At 44.7% G+C, this 15,339-nt stretch overlaps 1 protein-coding gene across 5 annotated transcripts in view; it reads left to right on the top strand.

Annotated features, from left to right (window-relative positions):
• Positions 1-15,339, top strand: part of CLVS1 (clavesin 1) — a 100,420-nt gene that overhangs the window by 77,758 nt on the left and 7,323 nt on the right. For all 5 annotated transcript variants that reach the window (XM_064652215.1, XM_064652181.1, XM_064652207.1 and 2 more), the window contains 2 exons: positions 4,597-4,707; positions 5,832-6,067. In XM_064652215.1, coding sequence (XP_064508285.1) covers positions 4,597-4,707; positions 5,832-6,067 — 347 coding nt within the window. The remainder of the gene's footprint in view (positions 1-4,596; positions 4,708-5,831; positions 6,068-15,339) is intronic.

Below are 15,339 nucleotides of genomic sequence, written 5' to 3'. Positions count from 1 at the left end.
TCTTACAAATGCAGGTGGACTGAGGGATGAAGGTCAAATTGAGCTTATTGTGCTTAATAGGGTGAGGAAAAAAATTTAGCAGAAATTTACACAGAGAAAGAAATGTTCCTTGATGTTTGTTATTTTTCCTGACCATCATGTTTCCTTTTCAAGGGTCTTCGTGCATTTGTGGATGTACCTTCAGAACGAAAAGAAAGCAATTGCTTTTAAATAAAATTGTTATATTACAGGCTTTCCTGTAATACTTAATCTATAAATGTATCAGACAGAATCTAGTTAATAGACTCAACAATCTGTATTGGGTGGACATAAAATTAATTTTCTATATAGGAAAATACATCCTGCTCCATAGTCGACCTTTTCCAAAGGCAGGCTGCCAGTTTAAACCTCTGGCTGGTTCCTGTAGTACTCAGTATTTAGACCTTTCTGGGTAACATGGTATTGTTAAGGCTGGTCAACATGTTCAAAAAAAAACACATTCTCCCTTGGAAATGAAGTCCAAATGACATTTCTCACTGAAGGTTGTGATTAATATAATTTGTGCATTCCAGTGAGAAGGCAAAACAATTTTCTTTTTCGGGTCCGTATAAATTTCTGTGTCTTAAAGTTATTCGCTTGCTTCCCATCTCTCATTTACTGTTTTGTGCTTCAGACTCAGACTGTGTCTTCTACACTGACCTGTGCTGCTACAGTTCAGCCTGGGAACAGCTATGGCAATTTACTCCCAAAGAGCAAATGTGTGCAGAACTTCTTCCTTAGAGATACAACTTGTGAGATGGCAGCCAGCTTGACAGACACAGAATTAATAAGAAACAAATAAATAAATAGAGAAATAAATAGAAGAGATTGGTATCTGTGCCTCTTTTTCCCCTCATGAGGAAGTTGTAGACTGCAATGAGGTCTCCCCTCAGTCTCCTCCAGGCTGAACAAACCAAGTCACCTCAGCCACTCCTCATATGGATTCCACCCAAGGCCCTTCACCATCTTTGTTGCCCTCCTTTGGACACTCTCTAATAGCTTATTGTCTTTTTTATATGATGCCACTCAAAACTGCACACAATATCCAGGGCGAGGTCGCACCTGTGCAGAGCAGAGCAGGACAATCCCCTCCCTCGACCGGCTGGTGATGCCGGTCACTGGTGATCCCGGGCCTGATGCTCCTCAGGACACAGTTGGCTCTCCTGGCTACCAGGGCACTGCTGACTCATATTCAACTTGCCATCAACCAGGACACCCAGGTCCCTTTCCAACATCTTATTCCCCAGTCTGTACATACCTCCGGGGTTGCCCCATCCCAGGGTTATAATCCGGCACTTTCCCTTGTTGAACTTCATATGGTTGATGATTGTCCAGACCTCTAATTTGTCAAGGTCTCTCTGCAGGGCCTCTCTGCCTTCGAGGGAGTCAACAGCTTCTCCAAGTTTTGTATCATTTGCAAATTTGTTTAGTGTCCCTTCCAGTCCTGTGTCCAAGTCCTTTATGAAGGTGTTGAAGAGCACAGGGCCTAAGATGGAGCCCTGCAGGACCCCACTAGCGACAGTCTGATGTTACCCCATTCACTATGACCCCCTGTGCTTGACCTGTGAGCCAATTGCTCACCCACTGCATGATGTGTTTATCCAGCTGTGTGCTGGACATTTTGTCCAGAAGGATCCTGTGAGAGACAGTATCAACAGCTTTACTGAAATCCAAAAATATTACATCAGCTGGCTTCCCTTGATCAACTAGGCGGGTTACCTTTTCATAAAAGGAAATCAGGTTTGATAAGCAGGACTTTCCTCTCATGAAATCATGCTGACCAATTACTGCATTGTCTTTTCAGATGTTTTTCAGTACTTCCCAGAATAACCTTCTTCATAACTTTCCCAGGCATTGAAGTGAGACTGACAGGGCTGTAGTTTCTGGGGTCCTCCCTCTTGCCCTTTTTGAAAAGTAGGACAACGTTCACCAGCTTCCAGTCAACTGGGACCTTTCTGGATTCCCAAGACTGCTCAAAAACCATTGAGAGAGGTTTGCAATGACATCAGCCAGCTCTCAGAGGATTCTGGGATGAATCCTATTAGGCCCTATAGATTTGTAGGGATCCAGTTGGACTCAATAATCTTTGTGGGTCCCTTCCAACTCAACATATTCTGTGATTATGTGATTCTGTGAAATAAATAAATAAATAAACAAAGGTAAACAGGGAACATTCCAGTTTGTCTTAAGATTTTTTTAGAATAATCTGTGAAAAGTTTCAAATCTTAAAATTTTCATTCCCATGTGCGAGAAAGGCACCCGAATATGTGAATTTTACATGACATGGCCATTTTATGGCTCTGGTCTGCTCTAAAACACAATTTTAGGTTATCACACGGTAGAAAATCACTTTGGACTTCACTTCATACTTCTGTCAGGCCATGTTTTTTCTAGGTGGGCTCGGACTCTCTGCAGCTGTTTCTTGGCTCAGCCCAGTTGAAGTCACTACAACTTGCAGCACTGCAGTAATTTATCTCAGTCAGAGATGCATTCCTAAATTCTAATGAATATTCCAATAGCAGTGGAAATACAGTCATCTTTATTACAAATGAACACCTCAACAGAACATCCTTGAAAAGAATCATAGAATCATAAAATAGAATTATAGAAAGGCTTGGGTTGGAAACAACCTTAAAGGTCATCTACTTCCAATCCTCCTGGTCATGGGCAGGGATGCCATTCAGTAGATCAGGTTGCTCAGGACCCTATCAAACCTGACCTTGAACACTTTCAGGGATGGGGCATCCACAATTTCTCGGAGCAACCTGTTCCAGTGCTTCACTACCCTCTGAGGAAGGAATTTCTTCCTAGTGTCTACTCTAAATCTGTCATCTCAACCCCTCTTTACCCATCTCTCTCAGCCTGTCTTTGTAGGAGAGGTGCTCTGATCCTCTGATCATCTTTGTGGTTCTTTTCTGGACTCGCTCTAACAGGTTCACACCATTCTTATGTGAGGACCCCAAACAAGGTGGGGTCTTAAAAGCTCAATTCATAGTTTACTAGAATTTAAAATGGTATCACTTGTGATGTTGCACTGCTTGTCCTCCTTCAGGATGGCCTGATTACGCAACAGTCTTTCACAGAGCATCTAATATTGAGACTTGTAATGATTTCAGGTCAACTGACCTGAGTTGGAAGCAGCTGTATAGTGAAATACTGTATAGCAAAAGAAAAAGGTATCACCGAATGCCTGTGGCTGCTCACAAACATTACCTGAGTATCGTTTAGGATGACTGCCAAGGCAATCCATGGCCAGTGCTAAAAAGCATGGAGAGTCCTGCTGATTTGCGCTGCATGACAGGAGGTGGTGGACGCATACATAATGCAAACCTGGGGAAAAAACTGACCTTGAAGCAGCGCAGAAGCTCTACCAAGCAGGTGTATAAGAGGATTTTTCATATCATCTCACAAATCCACCCTGTATTCTCACCAGCTGTGCTCAATCTCTGATGCTCCAGAGGAAAGCGAGAGAAAACCCCAGGACACCCTGTGCTAATTGTGGGGGGAAGGAACCTCTGCATCCCAGAGCCAAAGCCCTGAAGGAAGAGACCTGATTATGCTCTGCTTTACATGCTGAGCTGTACGGGTTAGGAGCACACACAGGATGAGGACGGCTTCATCAGAATCTCCTTTCACAGTGGAGAGACGGGCCTCTCTCCTCTCCCTGGAAGCGTATTTGCACACAGGAGCAGCAGTTGTCCCATTATTTATGCAATGCAAAAAAATTCTAGGGTCTTCCCTGACTGACATTTGTTAGATAAGATCGTAGGTACAAAATACCCTTCACAATATACAATAACCTTTAAAGACACGCCAGCAACCTCCTATGAAGCGTGCCAGGCTGGTGGAGCAGGGGTAGGATGCTATAGCGAACACCTCGCCAGCAGGACGTTACCTGCATACTAATGCCGAGCGTGTTTGAGCTCAGCCTGGCAGCGAGAGCGAGCGCGGCTCCAGCAGTTTCCATGGTGCTGTCATGGTGCGCTCTCCCTACACCTTCACTCATCAGCATTTCCCACCCATCCTCCTCCCTGTAATAAGCTGCTTGCTCACCCCGAAAGGTCAGCCATTGTAATGATGATTTTAGCAGGGGGAGGCAGGGAGGCCGAAGGGTGAAAAGGTGAGTGCTGAGCAGCGATGTGCGTGGGAACTGGGGGCTTGCCTTGCGCTGCACAATGAGAAATTAGAAAGCTTCCCCTCGAGGGAGCGGTGCTTATCAACCCCCTCTCACTTCCCAGGCCAGCCCAGTCAGATGCCCTGATGGAGTTAAAAAATGTTCATGCTAAGTGGCTGGAGACTCGGCTCTAAATCATAGGCATCTCATCGGCAACTGATGCATCAGCGTGTGGAGGGGCGAAGGGACTGCCTCTGCCAACAGAGGAAACTGATACAAACGTTTCCAGGCATCTGTTTCTGGTTTTGTTGGGTTTTTTTCTTTCTATTTTTCTTTTGCCCCCTCCCAGCAAGCCCAGCGCTCGTTTGCAGATGGAAAGAGGCAGATTCTTCCTCTGACTTTCATCCTGTTGACTGCCGGAGTAAAGCACTGCGACTCTTAACTGCCTTTCTTTCTTTCTATAGGACAGCTTTCCTGCACGTTTTGGAGGAGTCCATTTTGTCAATCAGCCCTGGTACATCCATGCCCTGTACACGCTAATCAAACCGTTTCTCAAAGACAAGACAAGGAAAAGGGTAATTAGATGGGGGTCGGGTGATGGAGGGTGGATAGGAAGCTGCAGACCTGGAGTAACCGAGTAGCTGCCTGCTCTCTTCTTTTTCTCTCTGCATTTTGCATATGGCCTCAGAGAATTGCTGCTGTTTTTAAACCTTAGGGTTTTCAATGGTCTGGAATAAATCAATAACTCTGCTAGGGACCAGAAACCCGTTGTCACTAACAAAGTGTGGATACATTTTACTGGGACATGCCCAGGGATAGAAGAGAATCATCAGTGTGGAGGGATTATTAGGCCTGGCTGAAGTTGCTTGCAAGTGAAGGAAACTTCAGCTCAACTCTTTTTGTTGGAGTAAAAATTCCTATTTCATTCCTTCAGGAACTTGACTGTTTTCACATGGTGGTAACTCACATGTTTCCTCAAAAAAAATGCCCGTGCCTGAAGGCTGTTTTCTGATACTGCAGAAGAGGCAGATCTTCTCCACTGAAACCCACGTGAATTGTGGTCTGGCAGTCATCTTAGCCATTTGTTCTCTGCAGTCTATCAACCAATGACCGGATCATCCCTCAGGAGGCCCCAGAGCCCACCCTGAGTTATGTCTGACTAGGCAGGACAAGGGTAGAACCAGCCTGAAAGCAAAGAGGGATTAGAGAGAGAAATGGTGCTGAAGCAGCGCAAAGTGGCAACACAGCCTGGTACACCCCTGGGAAATGTCAGTCCTGGAGTGCAGAGCTGGTTGCCCTCTCAGATGCTGAAGACCTACTCTTCACATCTACTTTCAGTAAGCTCTGCTGTCATCCTTTTCTTCTTACTTCTCTAACCTCTTACAGTAGCGATAATCAGTCGTAACTCCTGACTTCCACTTCTCCTGATCTGGCACTTAAGAAATTGAAAGTGTCATACGCTAAAAGCAAGGCAATCAGAGCAGAAGTATTTATAGTGCCAGGCTAACTCTTCAGCTGCCCACCCCAAAGCTAATACCCACCTCCTCATCCACTGAGCCAACCCCGAGGGCTTTAGAAATTCCCACCTGAAACTGCACTGTCAACTAATGACACTCCACACCTCATTAGTGCTGCTATTATTGTGCTTAGTGAAGTAAGGAATCGATGATGACTTTGAACTTTCTTTTATTTGTTAAAGATCTTTCTTCATGGTAACAACCTGAACAGTCTTCACCAGCTAATACACCCTGAATGCCTGCCCTCCGAATTCGGGGGGACTCTTCCTCCCTACGACATGGGCACATGGGCTCGAACGTTACTTGGTCCCGACTACAGCGACGAGAACGAGTACACCCACACCTCCTACAACGCCATGCACGTGAAGCACGCGTCCTCCAACCTGGAGCGGGAGGCCTCACCCAAACCCATGAAAAGGTACAGTACCGCCTTTGAAATCATCTCTTATTTGGCTCTCTGAACAGGTTTGGCATAAATCTCACAGGAAGGGCTCATCTGGCTCAAAGAGAAGCTGTAATTTGGCAAATGTTGATGGTAAGGAGCCCTTCACCCTGGACTGCGCTCATGGTGTGGTGGGAGAAAGGAAGCCTCTCAGTGGAACCGTAATTACTTGTCTGATTACTGTGCATGAAAATGAGGGGAAATTAATGAGCCTCTGCACAGAGCATTACAGAAAGTATATCAGAGTGAGATGCTGCTCTGTACGGTGCAGTGCAACCAGCAGCACTGCTTCAGTGCTGGTCCCTATTACTTGCCTCTGCTTTGCTGCTGCTGACCCAGTTGTTATCGATAAGGGATTTACCTCCTTAGAAATGTGGCTGTTGCACGATGAACACTGCCCTCTAAAGGGAAAAGGGGTTGGTTTTCTCCCTCTGCTTCTGCTCCCGCTGGTTTCATCAAGCCCTGCAAAGGCAGCTGCAGAGCTGTTCTTTTAAGAGCTCTGATTTTAGTTCTAGTGATTGTGCATTTAGCTCTGAATGTTCAAAATAACACCTCTGGAGAGTATCACCCTCAGCAGTTTGGACTGATTCCGGGGATGCAGTCAGGAAGTTGGATACCTGGCACAAGGTTGTGGGTGGTATGGCTTAGCCAGCACCAGCTGCAGCGAGTGGTGGCCAGGTCGGCTCCCCTGTGTGAGTGTAACATCTGCGCTCGCCTCACCCTTGGCATCCCACTCCATGAAACTGCTTTCCATGGAGATCGCAGTGATGCTTTCCTCGCTGCTGCCACTTGATGAGTGCAGTGCTAACAGGCACGGCATCACTCTCTCTGACAGGGAACGGCCATCATTTTGTCACAGCAAAATCAAAGCTGACAACACAGACAAGCCATAATGTCATGCAATTAATTTTAAAAGTCTTTCATCTTCAGAGGAAAAAGAAATGCATTCTTGATTCGCAGCTCCCTCCCAGGTCAGAGGGATGCCACACAGCTGTGTCTGCAAAGTGAGGCCTCGTGCAGGAAACACAAACACTTATGACCGACATCAAGGGCTCACAGGGCCGCAAGACTGAGGGGCTGTGAACTGCAGCCATTGCACTGTCAGTTGCATTGTCAGCAATTCTTACTACTGACTGCCAGCCAAGACTGGGAGCTGGGTTGAGTTTACAGAGACCATCCCAGAGAGCTGATTAATTATTTTTTTTTTTTTAATATTGACAGTGAAACAGAATAATCTTAGAAAGATACTGACTAAATATTTCATTGTTATTAAAACACATCTCAAGAGTATACATTTTAGCTTTATAGAAAGAAATTTGTAGGTTTTTAAAGCTCCAAAGTGTTAAGAACTGCTCACAGGTAAACCCTTGCTGAGGAGAGGATCCGTGACTGCAAAGGAGGGAGGATCTTATCGTGCCCTTAGGGAAGAACCTCGGCTTGAAAATTAGTTCAGTGCCAAAAAACCCTGCCTTGAGGCAAAGCCTTCTTTTATAATCTGTTCACTAATACAAAAGAATATTAATACAAATATGGGGAGTGGATGAATCTAATTTGTCATGTTGCCTCTGGGCAGACTAGATCTAACTTTTAGCCTAATTTTGTTACTCAGCAGTTAAGTCAATCATCTGATCTTGCACCCTGTGGTCATTACTTGTTGTTAGAGGTGAAAAGTTCATGGCTTCAACAGATTTTCCCCTCTGAGTATTTGCTTTGATTCTTCTTCCCCTGAAATTATGGTTTGGCCTAAGCATAGGTAAAAGCCTATTCTCAGAAAGCATGATTGTGTGCTTTATTAGATTTGTTAGACCAGATTTATATCTAAGGCATCTTAAAAGGTCTCCAGACTTCTACCAGCAATACCTGTCTTTATATATCTCCCCTCCTTGCCTCTTTAGGTTCATATATCTCTAAGACAATGAGAAACTCAGGCTATGGCTGAGATTCCTGGTTACTCCAGGGAGGTTTACACTATACATAGGTGATCTCCTAACATTATTCTTCATCTTAAATATAAGTCCCTCACAATTGTCCTATCACTTCTCCCCTTATTAAAGCAATTTTCTGGTTTCATTGAAAATCTCTCCTCTACTCCTCCACTCACAGCATACATTTTCAGGTAACACGTTAATTTTGTGTTTCTCTGGTGAAATGTTGGGTTTAACCAAAAAAAGGTCAAGGTCACTGACCTTTTCTTAGCAACTTATTCCTCTGAAAGGGGTAAATATATAAAGACTGAGTCTTCTTAGGTTTCTGCAATTTAAGGATGAAAAGCCTTGCTGAACAATTATGGGTCCTCTTCTCTCTGACTTCCCAGGTATCGCTGCAGGTTTACCTGCCCATTAATCCACTGTAGGGAAGGGCAGTGCTTATGGGAGGTGGATTTATCCAGAAGTCTGGAGCTACAGTAGTTGTTCCCCTCTATGGCACTGTCCGGCTGCATGACATGGTGCAGAGTTGCAGCCCCTTCTGACTCTGTGGCCACTTGATGCAAAGCCACGCAAGCGCATCCTTGCTTGAGCTGCCACTGGACCAGTACTGTATGAAAGCATTCTTAATCTTTGAGCTCAGTGCTCCTATAGTAACTGAGTCTTGCACTGTGACCACAGAGAAATGTCCCTGTGGAATAAAGTGCTGCCATCCCCTACAACTAAAGATTGTTGTCACCCTGGGCACAACCTACTCCAAATATAGTGTGTAGAAATTTTAGTAGCAGAGATGCTGAGAAATCAAGATATGATTTATATATCTTGAAGAGAAGTGACAGGAAATGGAACCAGAGAATAACTGTTGTAGCCACTTAATCTCTGTTAGCAAATGAATGCAGAGGGGGAGAAAGAGGGAATTTTCAAGACATGTCTGAGACCAAACTGAAGTCATGGCCTGAAAATTAAAATAAATCTCAAAATGCAGACCAGGAAAAAACACAGCACCAAGCAGCAGTGTGGGGGGGCTGAAGCTAGAGCAGGTACATGCCTGTATGTTGGGTTCGGGACTGGCAGCAGTGCTTTGGCTCCCATCATCAGGGCAGGTGCATATAAATTGAAACAAGTTCACCTGAGACTTGTGGGAGACTGAGGAGAGTGGAGAGCGTATTTTTTCAGCAAGAAGCTATAGAAGACAGTGCTTTGTTCAGTCTCTCACGGCAAAGGTTGAAATGGATTTGAAGGGAATAAAAACTGGGGACAGAGAAACAGGTATTTGAGAAAAAGGACAACTCAGGCACGGAATCAAATAGGTATAAGCTGATCAAAGTATACCTTGGCTGCAAATGAGAGTTGGTTTGCTAGTTATCAGAGGACTGAAACAGCGTGCCAATATGACAGTCTAACTGATACACAAGTGAAAGGTCTATTATGAACAGTTGAATATGAAGTGGCTACAGGAGATTAGACTTGCCTGTCAAAGTCTCATTAGGTTCCAATTTCTGGGACCAGAATGCGACCTTCTTCCTATTCACAGGCAGGGGTGGTTTTTCCCTGTGACTTGAACTTGCACAAGATTTATTCTCAAAAAAGAGTCCTTGTTGATTTCAAAGAATGGAGGCATTGTAGACAGAGATAAGGATTGATAATCCTCTTAGAAAAAGACTGCCACTGACTCCAGCCACTGACACAATCTTAAAAATTTTGAGACTGACAAGTTTCTATAATATGGAAAATCTTTAATCAAAACCATTGCAATTTTTCCACCAGTGGCCACATGAAGCCCCACTGGGGCAAAATCAAAACAGTGGAAATTGCACTCCCATCTGCGGTGTTATCTCAGAACCCAAGTACTGTATGAACAGATGGGAAACAAAGCAAAACAGCTGATGACTCCACATAATGAGTCTTAATGGCCAGAGGGAGGGAGAGGAAGCAACAATAACAAAAATTCATTCAGAATATATGTTTATTAAGATTCAGCTCAGTGAAGTCTGAAATGGGCAAGGTAGTAAACATGCAAACCAGCGCTGATACAGTAGTTTGTTTAATCCAAGAGCTTGGCCACATCCATTCCACAGTCCTGCGAGCAGCAATGGCAGCAGATCCTTCCCCTGTCTTGGGCCATCTCTTCTGAAGGGCCTGCATCCACACAGGGAGCCTGTCACTTATGAGCTTTGAGATTTGAGAGCAATGTAAATGGTGTGGCAATTTGGCGTACAGGGAAGAAAGTCACCTCCCTTTGAGCTGTGGCCAAATATTCTGTGAGCCCTGATGGTCAGAAAGGGGCCTTGGTTTGCTTTAATCAACAGGGAGCTCACACAAAAGCAAAGCATTTGCCTGAGGCGCTCATGCTGGCTTTTGTTGATGAGCTGTTGTTTTTAGGAACAGCTGGAGGTTTTATCTGGATGTGCAGTTTAATGAATAGTTATGGTGGGTGGTTAAGCCTAGCAGTTAAAGAGTCAGGGACTGCTCTCTACATATCACTGTGCCAATAGGGCATAGTTTTTTGGCCAGCCACAGTGGGAGAAGCATGCCTGTAGTTATTTGAGTACCTATCCACAGTGGGTGAGCATCCCTAGTTGGAGGGATGGATTCAGCGATGGGGGAAGATGTGAAAGAGCTCAGTTCTTTGAAGAGCTTCCTTTTTTCCCCAGTGTCACCCTTGCTCTTACACTCAAGTCCAGCAGCAAAAAGTAAATTGCAGCAGCACATTACCTCCATGTCACTTGCTTCTGCAGCTGCATCTGGGTCACTTCTTGATGTCTGAACTGGGTCTTCATCCAAGTGACAAAGAGTGTTCTCTGCCTTTGCTTTTTCCCTGTGCAGGCACCGAGCACAGCCTGTGAGCTGAATGTTCTTTCTCTGCCCTCCCAGGCACCAAAAAAGTGCTTGCTTTTAGCTTGCTGCTGGTGCAAATAGGCCTGAAAACCTACTGCAATTTACAATTGCCCTTCAGAGAAAGGAAATTTTACCTAACAACTACGTATTTATTCTGGCCAAACAGTCTGTGCTGTTTAATGAAATTTATTTAATCAAAGTTTAATTAATTATAACTTTAATCAAATTTGGGGTTAAAAATTATTCTTAGGATAACATGGGTTGCAAGAACATTGCTATCGCTGAGTCAACCTTATTAGAGACTCAGTAAATTCAGAGTTAGGGTAAAACATTTAAAGTACAACCAAAGACACTAATTGTGAAAATGTACAATCTGTATATTAAGACACCATTACATTTTTCTGCTCTGAAGTAGAAACTAATAGAATCATAGAATTATAGAACCATTTATGTTGGAGAAGATCTTTAAGATCATCAGGTCCAACCATTAACCCAGCACTGCCAAGTCCACCACTAAACACTTAGGTGTCCCTAAGCACCACATTTACATGTCTTTTAAATACCTTCAGGGATGGTATCTTCACCACTTCCCCAGGCAGCATGCTCCAATGCTTGACAACACCTCCAGTGAAGAAACTTTTCCTAATATCTAATCTGAACATCACCTGGCATATTTGAGGCCATTTTCTAAAGGACTTTTGCACATAAAGAGGCAATGACCTGCCTAGTGGTTTATGAAAAGCCCTCATATTAGGCATTTTGAAAATACAGCAAAAAAGCCTGTAAGAATGCATTGCATTGCATTCTAACTCAGTGCTATTGAGTTAGAGCATGTGGATTTTTATGTCCTAGATTAGAGTGAAAGGATTTTAAAGTACAGATTAGGGTTTGCCATTATTGCCTCCTGATGTGTGCATTTTCAAAAGCCTGATATTCAAATGAACTTGCTGCTGAAACTAATTGTTGTTTCTCAGAAACAGGATCCTGCTTCCAGAAGGAAGGGTATTACAACTGGTACACACTAATGCCGACTGGAACAGTTTTAGATCCAAAAGGGGCCATTCATGGGGGTGACTTATGTAAGGTTTTTATTTATTCAGACTGGTTCCTCCATATGCCCAGCTGGGCTGTGCAAGGCAGACCTTTCTAGTTGTTATCCTTAGTGTGACCTTAATGTTCCTTCGCCATATGTTTCTGCTTTTATGGGTCACGTTTTATGCCGGTTCACAGTCAGCACCAATTAACTGCAGAAGTAGTAAAATACCAGCAAATAAAAATCAGTATGAAAATGTTTGAAAACTTCCCACTGCCCATGGATGGCACCTAGGTTGTCCTGCTTGTAGCTGGGGTGCATTTCTACTAGTTTTGGAGGAAAAGAAAGAAACTCCTTGTGATAAAATAGCTCTGTAATACGCAAAACCTATGGTGCAAGGCTTGCATTCGTTATTTTATTATGAATTATTTCAAACAATGGAGAATTTCTAAATACTTCCGCAGAAATGCTTCCCCCATACAGAGACGATGAATGAGACTCATCTTGATAGTAAAGCAGGTGTTCCAGGGACATGCATATCATGTAATGTATACATTACCTAGTAATACAGATTATTAGCTGTTGAACAGTTTTATAGCTTTTGACCAGAGTTCTGCTCATACATCAGAGAGAAATGGAAAGGAATTGGTGGATCTGGCACATTAGGAGGTCCTAGGGAAGCTGCAGGAGAGATGGTTCAGAATACCCTCAGGAATAAGCAATGAGAGAAGCCAAGGAGATCTGAGCTGCAAAGCCACAGGTGAACCAAGGACAGGAGGGACAGATAGCTTGGTGCTGGGGGTGCCCTGGGGCAAGGCAGGAAATCAGTTGCTCTCTGGGGACATTGGCAGCATGGGTTTCATCTGTTCACAGCACTCAATTCCCAGTGCATGGGTGCACAAACACAGGCTGGAGGTGGGAATGGCAGAACCAGTGGTGTTCAGTCTGCCTAAAATATTGCATCGTAAATTATGTCTTCACCTGGCTATAAATTTGCCAAAAGTTTAGTAGTTTAGATTAGAAACATGACACTTAATAAAACAAATGGTTTTACACTGCTTATGTCTTTTGCTGTCCTGTGAAAAATCCACCTACATCTGGCTGAATTACTAGCCTTTGAAAGGGCAATTCACACATGCCCTCCAGAAACATATTTAATTTTAGCATATAATGGCCCCAACGATTGCCTCATACTTTAGCTTGGCCTCCCAACATAAATAAACTTGTTCAGCTTTGGTTGATGGTTCATGCCTGCAATGTGCATCTCCTGTCTAGGCTATGGGGTGCAGAGGGCTTTTGCAATTACAACTTTTACTTGTGATCGCCATTGTCCCTACATTAGGCCATTCTATAGCAAGACATGGAGCCAGGATTTGGAAGACTGACACCCCTTGCTCTCAGGGCTGCATCCTCTCTGCTTTTGGCAGGAGAATTGGAGAGATGAGGATTTAGAATCATAGAATCATAGAATCATAGAATCATAGAATCGATTGGGTTGGAAAAGACCTCCGAGATCATCGAGTCCAACCCTTGGTCCAAATCCAGTCCATTTACTAGATCATGGCACTCAGTGCCACGTCCAATCTGCGTTTAAAAATCTCCAGGGATGGTGAATCCACCACCTCTCTGGGCAGCCCATTCCAATGCCTGATTACTCTCTCCGTAAAGAATTTTCTCCTGATATCCAACTTAAATTTCCCCTGGTGGAGCTTAAGCCCGTGCCCCCTTGTCCTATTGCTGAGTGCCTGAGAGAAGAGACCAACCCCCACCTGGCTAGAACTTCCCTTCAGGTAGTTATAGACAGTGATGAGGTCACCTCTGAGCCTCCTCTTCTCCAGGCTAAACAACCCCAGCTCCCTCAGCCTCTCCCCATAGGACTTATGCTCCAGTCCCTTCACCAGCCTTGTTGCTCTTCTCTGGACCCACTCCAGCACCTCAATATCCTTTCTGAACTGAGGGGCCCAGAACTGAACACAATACTCAAGGTGTGGCCTCACCAACGCAGAGTACAGGGGAAGGATCACTTCCCTGCTCCTGCTGGCCACGCTATTTTTGATACAGGACAAGATCCCATTGGCCTTCTTGGCCACCTGGGCACACTGTTGGCTCATGTTGAGTTTCCTGTCAATTAGTACCCCCAGGTCCCTTTCTGCCTGGCTGCTCTCCAGCCACTCTGTGCCCAGCCTGTAGCGCTGCATGGGGTTGTTGTGGCCAAAGTGCAGGACCTGGCACTTGGCTTTATTGAACTTCATCCCATTGGAATCAGCCCATCTCTCAAGTCTATCCAGATCCCTCTGCAGAGCCCTCCTGCCTTCCAGCAGGTCGACACTCCCTCCCAATTTGGTGTCATCAGCAAATTTGCTGATGATGGACTCATCATTAGCAGTGAACCCACCTGGGATACTGGGCACTTGGGTCACTGGGATGGAAGCCGTAAGGCAGACTGAAAGATGAGGTAGGCATAACAGACTGGAAGCAGCTGGGCTAGGACGCACACTTGGTGGGCAAGCATTTGCTTGCTGATGGAGACCGGGAGTGATCCTTTGGTTCAGGCTGTCGGGTGCAACACTGGAGAAGCAGATCCTGCTCTCACTCTCCCCCTAAGCCCCTGTGTCAGGCTGGCAAGTAGCTTAAACCAAATTTCACACAGATGGTGAGGTTGCATGTTGCTTATTTTCAACCTGCCAAGCTATAGACTTTGGGGTATAGAAATATACAGCACGTGCTTTGAACATTCATGCTGTCATTTAATGCTGAGGACTCTGCAAAATCAGACCTTCAGCATTGGGAAATGGGCACCCCATATTAGAGGAATACTTGTACCCTAATCTCACTGCGCTTCAGCTCTCCACATGCAAAATGAAAATTAAAAGAAAACCAACTCTCACAGTCATGCTATGGCAGTAAATGAATTAGCATTTAAGAGGCACACAAGTGCTGCATTGATGAACTCCACAGAAAAGCTCAGGAGGGAATTAACAAAGGCTATCTTCAGAGCAGGCTTGGACTAATATGCAGCAAATGTGTCACAGAGCCACACACTGAACTGCTACAAGAAAGCAAAATAAATAGCCACTTACTAGCACAGCACTGTCTGAGCTGAGCACTGAGGGAGGAAAGAGCTCTCTGAGAAATAAGTGTGTGCCCTTGGGGCCAGGGAGCAATGCGGGGGTCACAACACCCCCACACACCTGGCCAAGTGACTGCTGCTCCCACAGCCTATATTTTGGCTTTTCACACTGTGGTGGTGCTTGACTTTTCAGCCTAAATAGTGCATCTGCAGGGTTGCTTTCATGCTGTAGTGCTGTTCTTGTTAAGAACAGGAAACTTCTGATGTATGATGGGGAAGTAGGAAGACTGGTCCCCTCTACTCTCAGGGCTCCATCTGTCCTGTTATTGCCACACAGCAGTGAAGAGACTATGATTCAGTGTCTGAGATTTTGAGAACTGGA

Source organism: Pseudopipra pipra, chromosome 1 (assembly GCF_036250125.1).
Source record: "Pseudopipra pipra isolate bDixPip1 chromosome 1, bDixPip1.hap1, whole genome shotgun sequence".
In the NCBI taxonomy this organism is placed as follows: Eukaryota; Metazoa; Chordata; class Aves; order Passeriformes; family Pipridae; genus Pseudopipra; species Pseudopipra pipra.
This window is presented reverse-complemented; position numbering and strand designations above follow the sequence as displayed.